The 23,711-nt window shown below is 42.7% G+C and overlaps 2 protein-coding genes across 4 annotated transcripts in view; both read left to right on the top strand.

Moving 5' to 3' along the window:
• The first annotated feature begins 3,477 nt into the window (after nucleotides 1-3,477).
• On the top strand, nucleotides 3,478-10,162 carry SELENOK (selenoprotein K). The gene is made up of 4 exons (XM_032868336.1): nucleotides 3,478-3,593; nucleotides 7,837-7,927; nucleotides 9,409-9,492; nucleotides 10,072-10,162. Exons 1-4 carry the CDS (start codon nucleotides 3,575-3,577, stop codon nucleotides 10,160-10,162), a joined length of 285 nt encoding a protein of 94 aa, XP_032724227.1. The 5' UTR covers nucleotides 3,478-3,574.
• Nucleotides 10,163-13,574: 3,412 nt separating this feature from the next.
• Nucleotides 13,575-23,711, top strand: part of ACTR8 (actin related protein 8) — a 20,140-nt gene continuing 10,003 nt past the window's right edge. For 2 of the 3 annotated variants that reach the window (XR_004383918.1, XM_032868331.1), the window contains exons 1-7: nucleotides 13,575-13,716; nucleotides 17,136-17,306; nucleotides 18,785-18,895; nucleotides 19,526-19,630; nucleotides 19,862-20,035; nucleotides 22,277-22,370; nucleotides 22,586-22,718. Coding sequence is in view for 2 of the 3 variants with exons in the window: in XM_032868331.1 (XP_032724222.1) it covers nucleotides 13,588-13,716; nucleotides 17,136-17,306; nucleotides 18,785-18,895; nucleotides 19,526-19,630; nucleotides 19,862-20,035; nucleotides 22,277-22,370; nucleotides 22,586-22,718 (917 nt within the window). In the remaining variant the exon portion in view is untranslated. The remainder of the gene's footprint in view (nucleotides 13,717-17,135; nucleotides 17,307-18,784; nucleotides 18,896-19,525; nucleotides 19,631-19,861; nucleotides 20,036-22,276; nucleotides 22,371-22,585; nucleotides 22,719-23,711) is intronic. The other variant, XM_032868332.1, reaches the window with a different exon arrangement.

Raw genomic sequence — 23,711 nt, 5'->3', positions numbered from 1 at the left:
ACAAACTACAGAGCCACACTCTTGGTCTTAACCTCTGCTTTGCTTAACCAGCTGTATGACCTTGGACAGATCACTTGGGCTATATGTGACTCAGTTTCCTCATCTGTAAAATGGGAATTAGAGTAGAACCCACTTGATAAGATTGAAGTGTAAATGAATTAATACATGAAAAGCACTTAGAATATTGCATGGCACAGGGTAAGTGCTATATAAATGTTAGCTATCATTATTATTGTAAGGATTAAATGAAGTAATAAATAAAGTGCATAGAACAGTGTCTGACATACAGAATATATAAAAACCTGTATTATTCATTGTGATGCTGACATTGGCAGCACATAGACTAAAATATTATCCAGTATCAAGACCTTTCATTCATTCATTCAACAAATATTTACTGTGTGCCTTTTCTTTTCTTTTTTTTTTTTTTTAAGATTTCATTTATTTGACAGACAAAGATCACAAGTAGACAGAGAGGCAGGCAGAGAGAGAGGAGGAAGCAGGCTCCCTGCGGAGCAGAGAGCCTGATGTGGGGCTCTATCCCAGGACCCTGAGATCATGACCTGAGCTGAAAGCAGAGGCTTTAACCCACTGAGCCACCCAGGTGCCCCACTGGGTGCCTTTTCTGCGCCAAGCCAGTATCTTCATTCTAGACCAGCAGCATCCAACAGAAATATAATGTGAACCATAAATGTAAGCCAAGTATGTAATTTAAAATTTTCTAGCAGTCACGTTAAAGAAGCAAAAAGAAACAGGCAAAGGGACTCTTAATAAAATATCTTAAAATATCTTATGTAATCCGAGAGCCAAAATAATATAATTTCAACATGTAATTAATATTAAAAAAGAAGATAAGATACTTTGCATTTTTTTCATTTTAAATCCTTATAATCTACTGTGTATTTCGTATGCACAGCACATATGAATTCAGCCTAACCACATTTCAGCTGCTCAACAGTCACATGTGGCTAGTAGTTAACACACAGTTCCAGACATTGAAGGTTAGGGAAATAGAGGAAATCTTATCTTTGTCCCCCACCCACCTTGCTACTAATTACACTTTTATTTTCCAATTTGCAAAGTCCCTTCACATTCATTTGATAGGAAAATGTCTCACTTGGAAGGACAGATTAGATTTTATGAAGTGGGGAAAATTTTCATCAAGAAGAAACACATGAGCAGGAGCAACAAGCAGGACAACAAAGGGTCTATCAGGAAATTAGAAGTCAGGAAGATAAATGTGAGCTCCATCAGGGAATCTATCAGTGCTACACCAGGGAGGCTAGGCATTATTAGGTGGCAGAGATGGGAGAAAGTGAAGGTTGGTAGCAGGAAGGAGGCAAAATTGGATTAAACTGGCAGTTACGTACACCATAAAATGGAGTGGGACAAGCTAAAGGTAGTTCACTAGGAAATCACTGCATTAAATCTCGGGAAGAAATGATCAAGACAGAGAAATGGAAAGGAAGAGATAACTTAGCAGAGTCTGATACTCAAGAGATCCCGGTTAGTTCCCTTCCTCCTTTCTTGACTGGTGAATTTTTCAGGGAACTTTTAGAAAGACAGCACCTCCACCAATCCTCCCACACCCAGGTCAACCAACAAATATTTGAGTACCTACTATCTGCCAAGGGTCATGATAGAACTTGAAGGTCTAAAAGGCAACAAGGCAGGTGCGGTTCCTGACTTCTTAGATCCTGTATTTTCTCAAAAGAGACAAAAATCAACTATCAGATAAATAAAATAATTTTACATTGTTACGCACTATGGAGAAAATGATCATGGAGATGAGTGGCCAGGAAAAGGTACCCAGAAGTGGTGACACTTAAACTGAGATCGAAAGGATAAAAGGAGCTGATCTGTGAGGAATGCGAGGAACCAGGGGAAGAGTATTCCAGGTGGAAGGAAAAGCGCATGCAAGGTCTTGGAGGCACGAAAGAACGTGGGGGTGCTCCAGAAACTAAAAGAACAATGTTGGTAGAGCACAATATGGGTGGGGACTGTGGCAGAAGGTACAGCGAAAGGCATAATCAAGTGGACAGGTCGTGATAAGCCTGTAGGCCATGTAGGCCAAGAAACTGGATTTCATTCTAAGAGCAATAGGAAATCACTAAATCTTAGCATCTTAAAGGTACAAGGGAATGAGATGATTTTTATTTAAAAAAAAAAAAAAGCATTCCTGCTGCAGTTTGAAAAACTGGTTAAGGCTGTCAAAGGTGGAAGCTGGAATTTCAATTAGAAGGCAAGGAGAGTAGAGCAGGTAAGGGATGATGGGGACATGGTCCAGGTTAAAAAATGTCCCTGGGGGGCGCCTGGGTGGCTCAGCGGTTTAAAAACGGTCCTTGGTACAATTAATGACCTTTCCCACTATTTTTGCAAAAATGATCCTTTATGATTGTGCTGCAAAAGTCTCAAAAGAAGGGACATTTGGGTGGCCCAGTGTATTAAGCAGATGCCTTCGGCTCAGGTCATGATCCCAGAGTCCTGAGATCAAGAGCCACATAGGGCTCCCTGCTCAGTGGGGAGCCTGCTTCTCCCTGTGCCTGCTGCTCGGCCTACTTGTGCTCGCTGAGTCAAATAAATAAAAATATTTTTTAAAATAATCTCGAAAAAAGTAAAGGATATTGTCTTGCCCTATTATACAATTTGGAGGGAGGTAATTGCTCCCCAAAAAGTCAATATTAAATTAAATGTTTGCTCTAGGTTTGAGGACATAGTTAAAATCCTAACCAACACTATTAAGTACAAAATGTAATTACCTGGAGGGGGTAACCTTTTCGAGCTGACACGTGGCCTGAGCACTCCGGAGACTTGGGGGTGGGGGAAGGTGTGGGGGGGGGTTACAGCTGTTATGACTTGGGGTAGGGCAGCCAAGTACAAAGGCCTTGAGACAGGACTGAGATTGCCACGTGGCCACCAGTAAGAACAAGAGAATGGTCTCGCGCTACAGATTTATTTTCACGGTTGCCTCCCAAGAGCTAGTAACCCCATTCGCTTCTGGCGAACCCAGAGCAGAAACACTGGCTTTACAAATAATGAACACATCTAACGGGTGCCTGTGTATTCCGAACACAGGACACTAAAGCTCCACCGGGTTTGGTCACCGCCTCGGCCCGAGAGCACTGCCCTCCACACCCTCAAATATCAACACTTCCGGAACATTCTCAGGAACATCCTCCTGCCAGCACTTCTTCAAGCCACTGTACAGCTTCGCCTTCCCGTCCCTGGGTCCAGCAAGCAACCAGAAAACAGTTTCTCCTCACCCGGCGGTGAAGACAAACCCTTCAAGCAGGAATGTAAGCGCGCGCTTACGGGTTAAATCCCAAACATCACTTCCGGTCACCTGCCCCGCAGCCCTCGCTCGACCGGAAGTCGCCCGCGTGACGACGCAAAAAACGGCAGTCGTGTGCGTGTCCCTCCCAGCAGCCAATGGGTTCTGTCCACCTCCTTCCTCCGTCGCTGGTTGGTCTAACCGCGGACTGTGACGTTCAAGGGCGGGGCGCAGAGGGAGATACCGAGGCCGAGAGGAGCCAAGCCCCTCAGTCGCTCCGGAAGCCGGCAACTAGCGGCGAAGATGGTTTACATCTCGAATGGTGAGTTGCAGGGTCTTGGGGGGCGGCCGCTGGCCTGGGAGGCCGGACCCGGGTTTCTTCCGTCCTCGCCCGCCGGCCCAGCACCTATTTCCCGAAGTCGCTGGGCCCTGCGCCGCGTCAGCCGAGCGTCTCTGAGCCCGGAGGCGGGGGCCGAGGTCCCGGTGGTGACGACGGTGCGGGCTGCCCGGCGCCCTCGTCCAGCTTCGACGCTAACGCGCTCTTTGCTCTCGGGCGCCCGCGTCCTTAGCTAGTAATGACAACAGGGTTAGCACCGTCTGTCTGCGTAGCCCCTGTGTCTGGGCGCTGTTGTAACTTTCGCGCTATTAACCCATTCGGTCTCCACAGCAGCCCTGTTCAGGTCGTTGTCTTGTTACCCGATTTTAGGGGCGGAGATTCTGAGGCGCAGCTAGGTCCGGTAGGTTGTCTGGCCGCACGAAGGTAGTTAATGACGGCTCAGTCGGCTTTCGAGCAGAGGTGACTGTTGTCCGCGTCCTTGCTGTTATCTACTAGACGGTCTTTATAATGTATAAGGAGAATTAAATAAATGGGATAGCCTTCCCTTCCCCCTCTCCCGCCCCCAGGAGTAGGCAGCTAGTAAGACACGTAATTTTTTTCTTTGCCCTAATTCCAAGGGGCGCAGGAAGAAGCACCGCCCCCTGTAGGAACAAAGGTAACTATTCCTGGAGTAGAGAATCCGAGAGTGACTTCGTTCCGTGACTCCACAAAGAAAGTGTCGCCTGGGTGGCTCAGTCGGTTGAGCGTCATCGGACACTTGGTTTGACTCAGGTTATGAACTGAGGGTGGTGGGATCTGCCCTGCCTGGGGCTCCGCGCTCAGCGGGGAGTTGGCTTGGAATTCTCGCTCCCTTTGTCCCTACCCTCTGCGCTCGCTCCCTCTTTCAACAAAACAAATGAATTTTTTTTTTAATTTTTATTTATTTATTTGACAGAGAGAGATCACAAGTAGGCAGAGAGGCAGGCAGAGAGAGCGAGACGGGGGGGGGGGGGGAAGCAGGCTCCCCGCTGAGCAGAGAGCCGCACGTGGGGCTCGATCCCAGGACCTTGAGATCATGACCTGGGCTGAAGGCAGAGGCCTAATCCACTGAGCCACCCGGGCGCCCCGGAACAAATGAATCTTAATAATAGTTAAGTGTTTGAAAAGGAAAGACACAATATGGGTCAGACCAATGCCAAAACCCTCTGCCCACCTGGTTGACTCAGGTGGAATCATGTGATATTTGGTGCAGTCTTAGCAAGCAGGATCCGTGGAGCTAGGTCCTTGTTCTATGTGAATCGTCTGTTTATCTTCAGAGAGGATGCAGGTGACGAGTGAGAAGTCTTCTGGCTGAGTGTACTTTGCATTTCTCTTCAAATATGCCTTCCCGCCGCCGCCTCCAATTAAAAATCTCAGTGGGGTGATGGACACTACCCAAAAGCATCAAAGTTTCATCTTATTTGGGGCACTTTTTTTTTTTTAGCAGACTTTGTGTTATATCCTTTATGGGTAAGGCTGGCAGCTTCTATGTATGCATTATGTTGTCATTCTTTGTAGTACGTCTTTTGTAGTACGTGCATTGTCATAGTGAAGTGGGAGAGTGAGGTTTGTATCTCACGCAGTTGTAAATTGAATCTCGTGGACATAGGAGAGTGAGTAAAGTGATAAGAGTTTCATTAAGTGAGGATACAGAAAAAGCTTTCAGGAGTGAGAGGGGTCCCAACAGGGTTGCCACTGAGGGCTTTTAGGGCTGGTATTTTATAGAAAGCTAACCAGGGAACTTAAATCCTTTTAACATCTCTATTGATAGCACCATAGAGTAAGGACTAGTAATAGCACCTTCAATGGCTTACTTTCTTTTTAGGGTCAGGTAATTCTTTGTTGGTCACAAGTAACTGTTATAACAAGACCCCACCTCTGACACCTAGGGCAGGGTGGTCAGGTTTGTTCCCTTATCTCTGGTTCCCTCACACCTCCACATTTTTTGTGATTTTTGTGAGCCTGATTCCGTAGCCTGCTACGAACCTCTCCCGACCTAGCCTCACCTGTCCCTTACTCAGTAGTGGATCCACATAAATAACATAAAGGGTCTATTAAGGCCTTTTATCTCACCTTTATAGTTGAGAAATGCCAGTTATATCCAAGCAACTTATTTCCCTCTGCAGATATTGGGTGGGGAGCTTTCTGCCTTCAGAAACTAGGAGGGAAAAGTGCTAAAGCAAGATAGAACAATGCAAGTGCATGCAGAGGATTTTTTAGAGTCCCAAAGAAAGAATTGTTGTGTTCTAGTTAGATCTCTCTTAGAAGAATTGAATTTATTAGCATGTCACAGGACAGAACATTTCTCTTGCTATCGCATGACTTTTTCTTCAGCAATCCTAAATGATGAGTAGCTTTGGAATACTTTTTCTCAGAGCAGGAAAATATCACATCAGCCAATGAAGCAGAGCTAGTAAGAGGCAGAACCAGAGCGTATCACCCACGCACTGGCTTGAAGTGTATCCCTTTTTTGTCAATAGCTCCGTTGAGAGCTCAGATCCAGATGGATCCTTGAAAGTAAGGCAGTCAAAGAGGAATTGTAGACCCTGACTGAGGGGGTGGACGTCAGTGTGGTGAAGCCCTTGAGAAAATGGAGAGGAGAGGTGGTTGACAGCTGTTCTTTCAAAATATTCTGACCTCTTAATTCTCAAGGCTAAAACTCTAGAGCTCTAACTTTTCATGTTGTAGCTTCCACTATTTAAAGTTGTTTGAAAAATAGATCCTCATTTTTGCTTAAGATAAAACGAGTCCGTAGGGGCGCCTGGCTGGCCCAGTCAGTTAGGCGTCCAAGTCTTGATTTTGGCTTAAGTCATGATCTCAGGATCCTGGGATTTAGCACGTCAGGCTCCACGCTCAGTGGGGAGTCTGCTTGTTCCTCTCTCCCTCTCTCAAGTAAATAAATAACTTAAAAAACAAACAAACATGGAATCCATAATTAGAATCAACAGCATCCCATTACAGTGGAATTACAGAAAAATAGTGGCTATTTTAATGAACAGGGCAAGTTGTCTTCAGTACTTAGAATACCCAGACTCTTTGATTTATGGAAATTTTAACATAACTGTAAAGATTTTTTTTAAAGAAACATAACTGTAAAGATTTTATTTATTTGACAGAGATCACAAGTAGGCAGAGAGGCAGGCAGGGAGAAAGAGGGGAATCGGGCTCCCTGCTGAGCAGAGACCCGGATGTGGGGCTTGATCCCAGAATCCTGAGATCATGACCTGAGCCGAAGGCGAGGCTTTAACCCACTGAGCCACCCAGACGCCCCATAACTATAAAGAGTTTAAGGATGTGTATAAACAACTTTTTTTTATACAGGAAAGAGACTTTGCAGGTGAAAAATGTTTTCACATTTCACATTGTGAAATATTTTACAATTTCACATTCAAGTGGTGTGAATATTCTTTTATATTTACTCATTCCATTTGTTTCCTCAAAATACTTGAATAAACAGATTCATGCACTGGCATTCATACCAGCATTTTCACAATAGCCAATGGGTGGAAGCAACCCAAGTGTCCCATCAACAGATGTATGCATAACAAAATGCGGCATATACACATGATGGAATATTAGTCAGCCTTTAAAAGGGGGGGGTAAGTTTGACATACCTGCAATGTAACATGGGTGAGACATGAAGACATAAGCCTGTCATCAAAGTAAAAATACTGTGTGATTCCTCACATGAGGTTCTTAGAGCAGTCAGATTCATAGAGACAGAAAGTAAAAGGGTGGTTGCCAGGAAGTAAGGGAAGGGAGAAAAGGGGAGTTAGTGTTGAATGAGAGTGAGTTTCAGTTAGGGGAAGATTCAGAAAGTTCTGGAGATGGATGATGGTGATGGTGTGCAACAGTGTGAATGTACTTAATACCATAGAACTATACACTCAAAAATGGTTAAAATGGGAATTTTTAATTTGTATTTACCACAATTTAGAAAGAGGAAAAAAATACTTGAATTGTCGCTCACCAAAATTAGGAACATAAGAAAACATTTGACGTATTAAAAGACCCGTAGATCAAAGAGCTTTACTTCCCTGAACCCTTCTTTTGAAGGATGCACAGCTAACAAACCTTTCCTTGTGTTGGCCATCTGGAACAGTGAGCAAGTTGAAAACTGAGTCTTACTGTTCCCTAAGCAACGAATGGTAATACATCTTGTGTCCGAGATTTGTAGTACTAACTGAAGTTTCTTTTTTCTTGTCTGTAGGACAAGTATTGGACAGCCGGAGTCAGTCCCCATGGAGATTGTCTTTGATAACAGATTTCTTCTGGGGAATAGCAGAGTTCGTGGTTTTGTTGTAAGTGTTAACAGTGCTCTTAATAGCCCTGATATTTAAGTTAACAGAAGTACATTAGGTACGTTATGTTGAGGTTCTTAAGCTGAGCTTTTCCAAAACAATTTTTAATTATAATATATATTTCTTAATTACTAGCTTTGCAAAGGAAAATGAAGACTTTTGTGGTGGTAAAGCTGCCTTATACTATCTAACAAGTATGAATATGTTAGTTTAGAAGCTTGAGTGTGGCTTAGCCTTGGTGTTGTAACCATTTCAGTCTGCATCTATGGAGCCAGGCCTCCCCCATTCTAATGCCAAATGACATGCCCCACTTTCTCTCTGCTGTTTCAGCTTTAGTGTGTATGTGCAGCTCTTACTCCAGATTATACAGTAAACCAACGAGGGGTATTTGATCTTGATACAAAATATCCCAAGTAATAAAATTGTTTTTTAAATTGTTAGAATTGACAGAAGCCAAAAATTTAAACTTTACTATAATTTCAAGCAATTTTTAGTTAAATGCATTTTTTGGTCTTTCCCATGCTGTTTGTTTTGTGAAAATTATTCATCACCTACCAACAAGTCTTACTGACGTTAAGTTGGAATATATGTATATATTTGAACATCACGTGGCAGAGAGCTGCATGGATGCAGAGATGTGGGATACTGCCCCTTCATCTGCTTTAATTCATATTACAATGGGTGTTGGGCTGGGCATGACTGTGGGAGGTGGACATCAGAGCGAATTACTCCAAGTAGAGGAAACACAGGAAAGATGGCAGAGAGGTTTGAATAGCAGACTGAGATCTTTATACTTAATTGAATTGTCACTGTGATTTAAAAAGATTAATCTGAAGGCTGCATGTAGCATAAGTAGAAGCGGGGAGGGAAATGGTAGAAATTGTTCTGTAGAAAAATACAGTGGGACAGAGGGGCATTAAGTTACCCAGTACAAAACTTCCTTAAAGTCTCACACATCTCCCCTACTCCCTATTATTTTTTTAAAACATTGTTTTAACTTCTTCCCCCTCCACAAGGAAAGAAAATTCCATACAGATGGTTTCCCAGAAGCCCTGTGCTTCTGGCACACCACCCTAGGCTCCTCCCTCAGCAGGGTAACATTGGACAGACTGATGACAGGGGAAATGTGGGGGACATGAATGTGCAGTGCTTGCTGTAGGGACAGACACTGGGGCCTGACAGCTGATGTAGAGTGGAGAAAGGAAGTTGGGGATGGCTCTGGGTTCAGAGTCACTCCTAGACTCCGTCAAGGAGAGTTATTAGCATGTAAGAAAGACAAGGAATGGGGGCTTTGGGGCCACAACACGGCACCTGTGTAGACACGTGCTACATGCTGTTGTCCAGGTGGCTTCGAGAAATGTGGAGTCGGAACTAAGTTGGTTTACTTTAGTTTAGTCATCGTTCACACACATAACTGAAACTATGGAGATACATTTTATAATGTTGAAAGTGGTATTTTTGTTTTCTGCCCCTTGTTTCAGTTTCAAGACTCTGCTTCAGCAAGATGTGAAAAAGAGAAGAGGCTATGGAAGCTCCTCTGATTCCAGATACGATGATGGAAGAGGGTAGAGCTTTTTAAATTGATAATAGATATTTTTACCACTCTGTAATTTTAATTAAGTTAACTATTATAGATGGATCGGCATAGGCTCATGGAAATAAAAGGTTTAAATTCTATTTCATAAAATTAATGCATTACTGTAAATTAAGTCAAGTTGCCTCTGATTTGATCATTAGAGTCACTGACAAAGCTAAAATGTATATCAAATATCCTATGGGAAAAGTCCAAATTAGAGGATGAAAACTGATGACCACCCTTAAATCTAGAGATTTTACTTTAGAATCTGGATTCCCACTGGTAAAGAAAACCAGAGAAGATGAAGCAGCATGGGGTTGGGCTTGCATTTCCAGGGAGCTGGGTTTCATTTGGGCTTTCATTTACAGGGAGGACTATTCAGATCATCACAGTTCCTTGCTTGACTCACTTTTCTCATGTGCATTAAGTGTCAGGTCCCTGTATTTGAATTTTCTCAAATCCTGACCTAATTGGCAGTTCCTCTTTTAAATAAAGAGTCTATTTGAGTGTTTGGAAGGAAATCGCTTGATGTCTACTAAACAGCAGAAATTAAATTTTCTTTTATTAGGCCACCAGGCAACCCTCCCAGAAGAATGGGTCGAATTAACCATCTGCGTGGCCCTAGTCCTCCTCCAATGGCTGGTGGATGAGGAAGGTAACTTAATATTTGAAATTATTCTGTAGAGATTTCATTTTGAAATATCCTCTTAGGGAAAGTTTTTTTAAAAAAACAGAACTTATCCAATATTTTGTTACTATTCAGACATCTTATCTGGAAAAATAATTATATCTTAACCCTTGAAAAATTTATTGTATTTTATTATCAAAGTGTCTTTTGAAAAACAGTTCAAAAAAATGATTGTTGGATTTTTTGGTGCAAATCCAAATCAATAACTAGTAACTGATTGTTATAACACTTTCTTTTAGGTAAATGTCTGCTTTAAGAAGCAGACAACTGGACATGCACATTCGTAACAGAGGGAAACCATCAAGAAGTCGAGTGCTGACCATGCTGAACAAGGAATTGAATGTGTGTGCCTGAACAGGGATTGCTCTGTGTCCTCACAGACGAATGAGGTCATGCTGGGAATTCCCTTCTCAGGGATCTGGCATGACTGACATGCAGTTCTTCTATAAATGTACATGTTTGTCTCATTATCTTTTTTGTATAGTTTATGAAAGTATTAATATAGTTTTAATAAGTAAATATTTTTAGGTTACAGACCTTGACTTCTCATCTTTGTATAATTAAAAAACTCCAAATTTGAAAAAAAATAAAAGGTTGTGTATTCTGTATGAATATAGTGTCACCTTTTTAACTTGAAATAGTATTCATTGTTAATTTGTTCTCATTTATAAATAAATCACATTGTATTTATTCCAGTAGTCTGCATACAAATTTATCTTGAAACCTATTTGTCCTATGAATCTTTAATACAGAGTATCAGATTTGCTATCATATATAATTATCGGGGTAATTATAAAGCCATAACCAAAAAACCTGAGTTACAAAATGAAGATTGGCTAGATGGTCTTTAAAATCATAGACTTCTGTGTTATATTGACAAATTTGAATTCTAAAACATTGCTTAAGATACTGCCTGTTAGCTTTCACACTCACACACATACATACATACACCCCGTGAATGCTGGTAACTCTCACATTCTATCACTAGAATGGAAGCTCGATGAGGTTGGGATTTTGTCTTTTTTACCGAAGTGCTTTGAACAGTGACTGCATGTGATAGGCACTGAATTATCTGTTGGAAAGGTGAATAATACAGATAATTCTGCTTTGTGTTTAATAGTCTCTGAACCAAAGTGTTCAGGTAAAAGCATTTTTTTTTTAAGATTTTGAGAGAATGAATGAGCACACAACTTGGCGGGGGGGGGGGGGGGGCGTGCGGCTGGTTGTGCAAAGGAAGAGGAGGGAGCCTAACACTGGGCTCAACCCCAGGACCCTGGGATCATGACCTGAGCCGAAGGCAGATGCTTAGCCAATTGAGCCACCCAGGTACCCTTAGTAAAGGCATTTTTATATTTACTTGGATATATTTATTCAACCCTGTTTGCCAGGAAATGGAGGTGTAGTGGCATGAGCTACTGATCTTCAAACATAAGGGAAGGGGCAATTACAAGACAATTTTCAGGTTAAAGATGAAAGAGACAGTTATTGATCATTCAAGTCTGTGTCAGACATTTTATCTTTTACATATTCTGACACTACAGTAGGTAGATGATACTTGCATCATACAGATAACAAGCAAGGACTCAGCAAAGTTTTGTGATTGTGTGGCTAGTGAATGGCAGAACTCATTCTGTCAAAGCACTTAAGTGGGGAGAAGACCTGGGTAGTCTCAGAACGAGATGGCTTCTCCGTGCATGTGATTCATGATCCCTGTGCCCCTCTCCCTCCCCCTAACTCCTCTGCAGGACTCTTTTTTAGGGCTATTCTACAGTCCTGACTGCCTCTGGAATTTAGCGCTCTCACTCTGAGCATGAGGTAGACCACTGTAGGGCAGAAAGTAGCCTATTAAGTGGCCAGTGTTCAGTTCTTGTCTTTGCTACTCAATAGCTTGTGTTCTTGACTAAGTTTATCGTTCTATCCCAGTGTACTCATCTATGAAGTGGGGATTAAATTCCTACTTCAAGGGATTCTTCATTCAGCATTATTTAATCCACCAATATTTATTGGGTGCCTACTGTGTGCTGAAGATAATGGTGGAGAGTAAGACCAAGTTCCTCCTCATGGAACTTACTTTTTAGTGTGGGAAACAGTGAGCAGGCAAGTACAGACTTAATTCCTGCTTCAGAGGTAGTAAGATAACAGGCTTCTCTGAGGTGACACTTGGGTTGAGACAGGCTGAAAATGAGCCCACTGAAGGAAGAGCACCCCAGGCAAAAGGCAACAGCATGAGTGGTGGCTCGATAATAAGAGGGGCTTGACATGTCTGAGAGGCTGAAAGAAAGTAAGTATAGCTGGAAATGCCAACAGAAGGAGAGAGATGAGGTGAATTTAGTGATGTAGCAGGGACTGGATTAAGAATGGCTTTCTAGGCTTTAGTTAGTTTAGATTCTGTTCCATGAGCCAGGAAACAAAGCATTGGTTTAATTTTTGAGAATACTCATTGGTGCTATTATATGGAGTGCTGGGTATGTAGTACTGATTGTCTTTTTTTTTTTTTTAATTGTCTTAACTACATACTTTAAAACTTGACACTTGGGCAACCGACTGAAGAACAGACTGAAGGAAGACAAGACCAAGCAGGGAGTTGGGTTAAAAGGCTGTTAACAGTGCCGGTGAGATGGTAGTTTGGGCTAAGTAGTAGCAGTAGGAATGGAGAAGTGGGTTCGTTCAAGATGTATTTTAGCGACAACAGGATTTGCTGATGGATTGGACAACTGAAGAATCGAAGTGTTACTTACCGAGATGGTGAGAGAGAGCGTAGTGTTGGGGTGTGGGGGCGGACGGATCAAAAGTTACAGTTTGGGCTCATTTAAGTTTGCAATGCCTTGTGGATATCCAAATGGAGATACCAGGCAATTGGTTGTCAGTCTGGATCTCAGGGAGACTTCCAGACGGGAATCATGTATTTGGGAGTTATCTTCATACATAAAGCCATGGAAACTAGATAAATTCGCGCAAGGGATGTGGAGTGAGGCGCCCTAATTCAAGAATACCTTAACATCAGAGGCTGGACTGTGCATCACCAGCGCAGTATGAGAACTAGAATATGCGTGGGTCTGGGAAGCCAGTAAAGAAGCTGTGAGCTAAGCCAAAAGCCGTGTATCCGCTGCTCCTACGTAAGCGCTCGAAATAAAAACAAGTCGGCCCTGGGCATGCTACCGCCAGGACCAATCGCAGCAACACTCACCCATCACGCCCCACCCCCGCCCCCCGCCCCCTCCTCCGGATGGCTCCGCCCCTCCGCTTTCCCGGAAGTCTCCGGGATAGCTGCCCGGCGGCCATCTTGGTTGCCGGGAAGCCGGCTGGGAGGTTGCGCGTGCGCGGGGGCTCTCCAGCTCCGGCGGCGCGGCGCTGCGCGTCCTTGAGGGTGGAGGCCGGTAGGCGTCCGCGGCCGCAATGACCCAGGCGGAGAAGGGGGACGGAGAGAACGGGAAGGAGAAGAGCGGGGAGAAGGAGAAGGAGAAGGAGCAGCGCGGCGTGAAAAGGCCCATCGTGCCCGCGCTAGTGCCGGAGTCGCTGCAGGAGGTGAGACCCGGCGCCGGGGGCGGGTCTCGGTGAGGGCCTTCCGGCCGGGCGGGGGAGGGGAGGCAGGCGGGGGAAGAGGGAGGTGGTGACGCGAGGCTTCCGGCCCCCCCCCCCCCCCCCCAACCTTGGTGGTTGGTGCAGGCGGTAGTTCCCTCCCCAGCCGTCCGCGGAACCGGAACCGGGACCCGGCTTTCACTCGCCTTCCACGCCGCCCTGGGGTGTCCTTGACCGCAGGTAGTTTGGCACCGAGCAGAGACAGTTGGCGGGGCAGGCGTATTCCTTTGTGAAGGAGAGACCTCAGGGCGTGGAGTCCAGTTCAAGCATAACGCTAGGAAAATCAAGGCAGGCGACTGTGTGAATAGACGTGAAGAGTTTGTGTGTCGGAACCAGAGCAAGAGTAAATCCTGCTAACCAGAAAGAATTATTTGGAGTTGCAGGCCAAGCACGGAGCACGTGTGTGTGCTTACTGATCAGTGAAAAAAATCAATGTCCCCGTAGGAAAATGGGCAAATTCACAGCAAAAGTAAGGAGGCATTGAAATGTTCCCAGTTTCATGTTGACGTCTATGAGGCAGTTCCCTGACTGGTGGGTGGGTTAAGGATAACACCCAGCCGGCCAGGCAGCCGTAGGATATATACAGCACCCTGTCCCCATAAACCCCCGTGGTACAGGCCTCAGTTTCTCCACCCATGGAGTTGAGGCAGCAGAGTGGCTGGTCTATAAGGGCCTTGCCGGTTCTCACCCTCTAGGATTCCCTCATCTGTGAGTGGGAGGCAGGAGGGTAGAGCTCACAGTTGGGCAAGGGGTAGCAGGTTTTAGGGCATGGCGTGGGCGGGGCTAGTGCAGAAGGCCATAGGGAAGTGTTGGGCATGCACCGCGGGTACCCCCTTTAGCCCTGATGGCCTGGGATGGTTATAAAGGAAGACCAAGACCTGAAGAATGATTAGGAGTCAGGGGGAATCTCAGGGAAGGAGAACAGTGTGGAAGTGACCTGGGCCAGGAGAGAATGTGAAGTTTTGGCGATCAGGATGTCTGGAAGTGAGGAAGAAGGTGCAAAAGGTGACGCTGGAGATCTTAGCAGAGCTTATCACAAAAGTCTCAAAACCAGAGTCGGGTCTCTTCTGGAAGCAGTGGAGAACTTAGGAAGAGCTAGCCAGACTGATTAACTGGCTGGGTCCTCACAGTAGCTGTGAGGCGGGAGCTTCATCCAGAGGAAGGAAGTGCTGCAGTATGAATTGGAAGCCAAGTCTGTGAATCCATAGCCTGGGCCCTTAATCACTGTAGCGGCATTTCCTCAGTCGGTTGTAGAACACCCTTTCGTTTGTTAGTTTAGTTAGTTTGTTGTTAAACAAACACCCTTTTGTTTAGTTAGTACCTTTTTACTCAGTCTTATTTAAGCGGTACTATTCTGGGAAGTGATTTGTGGGACCTACCAGCTAGTTTTTTCCCTAATATGTGAATATAAATATGGAATTATTAAAAAATATTTGTTCACACTTTTGGAAACCTGCCATTCCTAACCCCAGAGCTTTCCAGTCAATGTGCTGCAGCCTGTGTGCTGTAAATGAGGTACAGGTATCCCTGATGGCAAGCAGCTTCATCGTTTTACTCCACTCTACTGGACAGATGTCGCCCATATTCCAGAAAAGCTCGGGAAGTCCTGTTTAACATCATGCCAACCCCATGGGAGAGGTGCATTCAGCAGACACAAAGCTGGGCACAGAGTAGTGAACAAGACACAAGTGATCCCTTCTTACATGAAGGTTTTTGTCTGTTGGCGGGGCAGACAGTAACTAATTACAAGCATGACAGTTGCCGTGAAAATTATATTGCACAGGGACAACAAACCTAGTCTAATAACATTTAACTTCAGAACTGAAGGGAGAAGTAAGATTTACCAGGGAGAAAGGACACGGCAGGCAGAGGGAGTTAACCTGTGTGCAGACCTAGAAGTCATGATGGTGAGTTAAGAAATCAAGAGAGATCTAGATTAAGAAGGTTAAAGAGACCAGAAAGGAGGTGGTTCTCGAGTAGGGCTAGAGAAGTAGACCGGATCTTGATTTCAACAGGTTCTGGACTTTATCTTATGGGCAAGCTAGGAAATGTTGTAAATGGAGACGTGGAAGAAGAGTAGTGCAGGCTAAGAAGTTGTGCAGGAGTGGTGGTTCTCCAAGAGGGATCCTGTTGTCACAGGGATCGTCAGGGGTTCTTTCCCTGCTCTCCACTGAAACTCTGAGTCCCCCAACTGATTCATATTATGTTCTGCCCCCTTTGCAAATTACATATCTGAAACAATTACCGTCTAAAAGTAAAGCCCACAGTAATCACTCCACGTCCTGACATATGCTGCTTTGTCATTTCTTGTTCACCACTTCCCAAGAGTGGATTGTGAAATGCAGCAAAGTTTTCAGACCCTTGAGGACAGAATAGTGACCTCTGGCATTTTAACCTCAAACTTTTGCCAGATTAGGTGAATAGCACAGAACTAATGAGGGGTAAAGTGTTTCAAAAACAACGACCAGGGGCGCCTGGGTGGCTCAGTGGGTTGGAGCCTCTGCCTTCGGCTCGGGTCGTGGTCCCGGGGTCCTGGGATCGAGCCCTGAGTCGGGCTCTCTGCTCGGTGGGGGGCCTGCCTTCCCCCTCTCTCTGCCGAGGGCCTCTCTCCCTGCTTGTGATTTCTGTCTGTCAAATAAAAAAAAAAAAACAAAACAACAACCAAAATGTGGTTTATGCATACACTCAGAAGTAGTTGAAGTATAAAGCCTTACTTTCCAGCATTACAAAATAATAATTCTGTGCTTATGTGAATTTCTTCCCTAACCTGTTCGATCAGTGGTTGTTAAACCTGAGTGGTTATGATGATCACCTCAGGAACTTTTGAAAGTTGCAGATATCTAGGCTCCTTCTCTGAAAATTCTGAATCAAAATTTGTAGTGTAGGCTTAGAGTCTAGCTTGCTTTTTTTTTTTTTTTCTTTAATCTACAAGCATCTTTAGGTGATTCAGATGTAGCTAGTATTTTGCTAGTCATAGTATTCCCTACGCTTACTCCTTGTCTGTTTCCCCTAGTAGACTAAAAGGTCTCTGGTGGTTGGGATTTTGTCTTGATCACCATTGTACCCCCAGTACTGGCACAGAAATGCTCAGTAATTGTAGGTTAACTTATATTGGATATTTATCGTTTTGTTCATTTGAACAGATGTTGACCTGTGTACTGAGTCAGATCCTGGGAGCACAGATACTGGAAAAGAGTTTGCATTCTGCAGAGAGCAATAATTGGTTGCCTCTCAGAGAGCTACCTTCACTGAATTATTTTGATACCTGTGAGTCTGATAGTCTTTATAGGAGACTCACTTCTTTGTCTGGCCTGTTACCTGTATGTTATTTACTAAGGTCACACTCCTGTGTTTTATATTCGCAGCAAATCCAGAGCAACTTCATTGTTGTCATACATCCAGGTTCAACAACCTTAAGGATTGGTCGAGCCACAGACACACTTCCTGCCAGCATTCCTCATGTCATTGCACGAAGGCACAAACAACAAGGGCAGCCGCTATATAAGGACAGCTGGCTCCTAAGGGAAGGACTAAATGTAAGTCAGAAATGGAGGATCTGGAGCACTTGGGTGGCTCAGTTGGTTAACGATTGCCTTTGGCTCAGGTCATGATCCTGGAGTCCCAGGATCAGGAGTCCTGCATCAGGCTCCCTGCTCAGCAGAGTCTGCTTCTCCCTCTGACTCTCCCCCTTCTCCTGCTCGCTCGCTCGCTCTCTCTGGTTCTCTCATTCTCTCTCTCTCTCAAATAAATAAAATCTTGAAAGAAAGAAAGGAAGAGAAAGAAAGAAAAGAAAAGAAATGGAGGATCTGGAGAGAAAGCCCAAGGTGATTTTCCTGGGAGAGCTTAGACTTTCAAGTATGCTGTGTATACTTGAATTAACATCTTCATGGCTTTAATGTGTTTCACAATAATAACATTCAGGGTTACAAGTAGCATTTCTCATGTGAGCTAGTGGTTTTAGATTGTAGAGAAATAATTATGACAAAAGCAAATCAAATTATTTTAACCCACCAGCATGAATTGGGTATTGATGAAGGAGATTTTTAATGGAAGGTACAGAATTGTCACTCACTTACTGATGCATTAAGGTCTCTTAACAGACATATTTTTCTCTTCCAGATACTTAGAGTTTATATTGAGTTTGTATTTTCAATCCATAAGCAAATCGAATTATTATAATCCCTTTCTCCAGTTTTAGATCAAATTATAATGTAAAGGCAAGACTGTATATATCCTTGCAGTTATCATTTACTTTATCCTACCTTGCAGATAGTAATTATCAGAAACATTTTTCATGGTAGATGTGAAAATATGCGTATTGCATTGTAATCCACTTTTAAGTTTTAAATGAAAGATAGTTTTAGGAACTTGAAGTTTCTGTACTTCTGTTAGCTTTAAGGTTCCACTTTTTTTAGCAAGACTGCCTAAGTCCATTTCTAAGCTTAAGTGTAACTTGAGGGTGTAAGAGTGTAAATCCATTTCTATCTTTGGATCTTACACTTCTACAATAGGACATAAATCTCAGGAGTAAAAGTTGATAGAAAACAGTAACTTTTCCATGGAGCTGTTTATAGATGTGCTCTTTACAGTGTTACAGGGACTTGGATACCTGCTGAATAAACAAAATAACCCAAGTGAATAAAACATTGTTACAAAATTATAAATATGAGAATATGGAAATGTTTGGAAAAGTCTCTAAAACACTCTGTAAATACTAAGTAGCTATCCAGTGCTTAGTGCCACGAACAGTTTTATCACTTAAGCTTCACTTAAGGTTATAGATTTTTGCAAATAGTTGGTTTATGGTAAGGGTTCCTTTCTGACTTTTTATTTATAAAGAATAAAAAGATTACTTTGAATCCTAAAGATTGATACATATGATAGAAATTAAGGAAATGCAGCTACTTGTTTATGAGAGGGCATTTCCTCTTGATAGATTAAGTCAGTAGTTTGCCACATTGCGTTCTTTTTTCACTAAATCTTTGTGCCGCTCATCTTTCACTTTTCTCCCCAGAAACCAGAAAGTAATGAACAAAGACAAAATGGCCTTAAAATGGTGGATCAAGCAATATGGTCTAAAAAGATGTCAAATGGTACAAGACGGATTCCCGTGTCCCCTGAACAGGTTCAGTCTTCACTCTTTCTTCAGATTCATTCTGTCACCGCTGTTCTGTCAATAAGTGCTATTCATGATTTCATTATGTAAACTAAAGATGGGATTTCTTTAAAAAAGGAAGAAAACCATTCATAACCACCTACATAATAACCAAATCAGTGTCACAAATGCTTGGGCAAGATGAATAATTTAAAAGATGGTGTTTCTTTGGCAAGTTGATAAAAATTTATAGTGTACTTGAGAGTCTTAAGTGTGTAATTCCAGGATCTTGGTGGGAAGCAATATTCTTACTACATGTGCCATTTTAATATGATAAAAAATACTATTAGAAATGGACATGAGTTGGTATGATACATAAATGTATATTCAGCTTTAAACAGAGTGCAGTATTAATTTTGGACTGGCTATGAATCACAGCCTAGGTATTAAAACCCAGGGGAAAAAAATCACAATTTTGGAAAAGGCCAAAAGAATCTTTTTGTGACCAGTTATTATTTTGCCAAATATTTAGGATTTGTGATTTAGTTTTGCTACTGTATCTGGTCTATGAGAGAGCGGAGAAAAGAGGATTCATACTACATTTTCTCTTCCCCTCCCCCTTTTTTCTTACGTAAATTTTCAGATAATTTGTTGTTTCAGGCGCGCTCCTACAACAAGCAGATGCGACCTGCAATTTTAGATCACTGTTCTGGAAATAAGTGGACAAACACATCTCATCATCCGGAGTTTTTGGTGGGAGAAGAGGTAGGCAAATTTGCAGTGCCGTCCAGTTCTAGTTGTTTCCTAGAGTTCATAATCTCTCTTGCAGGCCCGGATACTCACACTGGCTCCTGTGATGTTAGATACTCCACTCTCAACATTTGGAATAGTCAGCAAATGTTAATCATAACTCTGGCCCTAGATTTTTTTTAATGTGAATCCAGAAAACGCCCAAGAGAAGTTTTAACAATGTATTCATCTCCCCGTCTTTTCTAGGCCTTGTACGTTAATCCATTGGACTGTTACAATATTCACTGGCCTATCAGAAGAGGTCAGTTAAATATTCACCCGGGACCTGGGGGCTCCCTTACTGCTGTTCTGGCAGATATTGAAGTAATATGGTCTCACGCAATCCAAAAATACTTGGAAATCCCACTGAAAGATTTAAAGGTGAGCTAAAATTCAGTTACCTGAACTGACTTTAAGAGTCTTGATCAGTAAAAGTACATATCAGTGAGTTGTTTGTAATCTAGTGTCCTTGAAGCATTCAGGGATAGCTTGAGGATAGCTTTCCTTCTTCACTGACTTCATCTCTGGTGATTTCTCTTTTTCTTATTTTGTTTTTTTCTCTTGTGTCCTATCTGCTGCTCTGCAGCCAGAAGGCTTGCTCATGTTTATATCTTCTCTTTGGACCTTTTTCAGTTCACATTTGTTGTCTTACTTTTAATTTCACAAGGTTTGTTTGTTTTTTTTTTTCCCTTTTCTTTTTCAGTTGAAATATAGATGATACACAAAGTTTTATCAGTTTTAGGTGTACAACACAGTGACTGGACAACCTTGTACATAATGTGGTCGCCCCAAGTGTAGGTACCATCTGTCACCATGCAGTGCTATTACAGTACTATTGACTGTACTCCCTGTGCTGAGGTATCTTTCACCCCCATGGCTTATTCATTCCATAACTGGCCGTTATCTCCCACTCCCTTTCACCCATTTTGCCCATCCCCCTCCCTCTCCACTCTGACAGCCACCAGTTCATTCTCTGTATTTATGGGTCTGTTTCTGCTTTTTTTGGTTTGTTTTGTTTTTTAGATTCCGCATATAAGTGAATTCGTGTGGTATTTTTCTCTGACCAATTTCACTTAGCATAAGGGTCCTGTAGGTCCACTCAAGTTGTTGCAAATGGCAAGATCTTATTACTTTTTATGGTTGAGTAATATTCTATTGTATATACATACCACATCTTTTTTTTTTTTTGTAAAGATTTTATTTATTTATTTGACAGACAGAGATCACAAGTAGGCAGAGAGACAGGCAGAGAGAGGGGGGAAGCAGGCTCCCTGCTCAGTAGAGAGCCCGATGCGGGGCTCAATCCCAGGACTCTGAGATCATGACCTGAGCTGAAGGCAGAAGCTTTAACACCACCCAGGCGCCCCGTACCACATCTTCTATACCCATTAATCTATTGACGTACACTGAGGTTGCTTCCATATCTGGGCTGTTGTAAACACTGCTGCAGTGAACATGGCTGTACATGTATTCTTTCAAATTACTGTTTTAATTTTCTTTGGGTAATAGCCAATAGTGGAATTAGTGGGTCATGTATTATTTCTATTTTTAATTTTTTAGGACTCTCCATTCTGTTTTCCATAGTAGCTATAACAATTTACCTTCCCACTTTTTCTCTACATCCTCCCCAACACTTACTATTTCTTGTCTGTTTGGTAGTAGTCATTCTGACAGGTGCGAGGTGATAGCTCATTGTGGTTTTGACTTGCGTTTCCCTGTTAATGAGTGATGTTGAGCATCTCTCCGTGTCTTTTGGCCATCTGCCTGTGTTCTTTGGAAAAATGTCTATTCAGATCCTCCGCCCGTATTTTTAATTGGATTATTTGTTTTTCTGGTTGAGTTGTGTAAGTTCTTTATATATTTTGACAATATATTAATCTCTTATCAAAAATATCATTTGCAGGTACCTTCTCCAGCTAAGTAGGTTGTCTTTTTATTTTGTTGATGGTTTCCTTCTCTGTGCAAACTTTTTATTTTGGTGTAGCCCTACTAGTTTAATTTTGCTTTTGTTTCCTTGCCTCGGGAGACATCTCTAGAAAAATTGGGGCTGTTGTCAAAGAACTTGCCTATGTTTTCTTCTAGGAGTTTATGGATTCAGGTCTCACATTTATGTGTTTAACCCATTTTGAGTTTATTTTTGTCATGGTGTGAGAAAGTGGTCCAATTTCATTCTTTTGCATGTAGCTGTCCAGTTTTCCCAGCACCATTTATTGAAGACACTGTCTTTCCCATTGCATATTCTTGCTGCCTTTGTCAGAGATCAATTTATCGCTTAAGTGTGGGTCTATTTTTGGGCTCTGTTGTGTTCCATTGGTTTGTGTATTTTTGTGTCTTTACCATACTGTTTTGATTATTATAGCTTTGTAGTGTATCTTGAAATCTGGGATTGTGATACCATTTCACAAGTTTTTAATAATTTAAAGGGGGGAAAACCCACACAATTTCAAAATTTTCTATTTTTTTGTTAAACCTATAAGATAGCAGAGAGGTTTGAGCTTTTGTTCTGGGCCTCTAACCATTGCTGCCATCCTTTAGAGAGAATTCTCTCTGAAGACAAGTATAGTGACATTTATTTTGACCGGATTTTAATATTAACTGTTTTTTGTTGTTCTTCTTTTTTAGTATTATAGATGTATCTTGCTAATTCCTGATATCTATAATAAACAGCACGTGAAAGAATTAGTGAATATGATCCTAATGAAGATGGGTTTTTCAGGTAAGTCTGGATATTCCAGAGAAAGCTGCTTGAAATGAGATTTGTTTTTCTTTTTTACTGACGTTAATCTAAGTCAGTGCTATATTGAAATGCTTATTCTGAGTGTCTCAGCCTTGCTTAGACAATTGCCCAGGGGTTCCCAGACTTTAACTGATGATTCGTCCTTGGCTCTTTACTGCTCCCTAGCTGATTGCTCCTCTGCCTTTGTGTTTCAGGGATTGTGGTCCATCAGGAGTCTGTCTGTGCCACCTTCGGAAGTGGTTTAAGCAGCACATGTATCGTAGATGTTGGAGACCAGAAGACAAGTGTGTGCTGTGTGGAGGATGGGGTCTCTCATCGGAATACTCGGTAAGAACCTTGGAAAGTTGCGTTCTCTGCTCCTTCTCCCCTCACAGCCTATTTCGCTATAAAGCATCAGAAGCTAAAAAGAAAATTTGTATAAGGAATTATATATTCAAAGTTTGCGTAGTATACCCAGATTGTGGAGGTGCAAATTCTAGGAAGGCTATAAACCACTGATTTTATCCTTCCTGTTAGAACTCTCCACTGTGAGTTCACATCAGCAGCTCCTAAAAATCGTAGCTTGCATTGTGTGCTTTCCCACGAAGGCAGCTCTTTTTCGTGCTGTGGTCTGCTGTAGACATACCAGTTTGCTCACAGCAAAGCTCTGTTTAGGCAGGTCATGTTGGGGAAAAGAGGTTTTCAATTCTGAATTCTCTTTCTAGCATTGTGAGTATTTGCTTTTGTCGTAATTATTCAGTGAGTGATGAGTAGCTTTCTGGTCAAGTCCCTTTGTGATGTCATCACTGATACAAGAGGTAATAAAATAACTCTCAGGAGCAGGTTTGTTGCTTCTCCTTCCTGCGACAAGCCCAGCACAGGGTGAGCACACTCAGGCAGTGCACAGGATCTCTGCAGCAATTTTGTGCTCCCAGGAAGGCTTCTTCAGGATGCTGTAGTTCTTCCTATCCCTCATGTTGATAGTTCGAGATGCAGGGTATAGAAACATTTAAAAGAGCTAAGCAGTCCATAAGAAAGGTTGATCTGTTGCCTCGCACCCCAGATTATGATGCATTCTAAAATCCAGCATACATTAATATGGCTCGTCCATTGCTTATGTGTTACTTAATGCTGTTGGTTCTCAGAATATGGAGAAAATACTGGGCCTGGGTCTCCCACCTCTAAAATAACATGGCAGGGCTTTTCCCAAACCATAGAACCATTCAGTTAGTGGGTAGTATACACTTTAAAGTTTTCTCCTATGAGTTTGTCTTGTGGTGTCACTGCCTGCCAACTTGATATACTGGTGAGTATGGACAGGCAGACAACTCATATGGTAAA

The sequence above is a fragment of the Lontra canadensis genome, unplaced genomic scaffold, assembly GCF_010015895.1.
Source record: "Lontra canadensis isolate GAN:19392208 unplaced genomic scaffold, GSC_riverotter_1.0 scaffold35, whole genome shotgun sequence".
NCBI lineage: Eukaryota > Metazoa > Chordata > Mammalia > Carnivora > Mustelidae > Lontra > Lontra canadensis.
The sequence above is the reverse complement of the archived record's forward strand: the minus strand, read 5'-3'. Positions and strand labels throughout refer to the sequence as shown.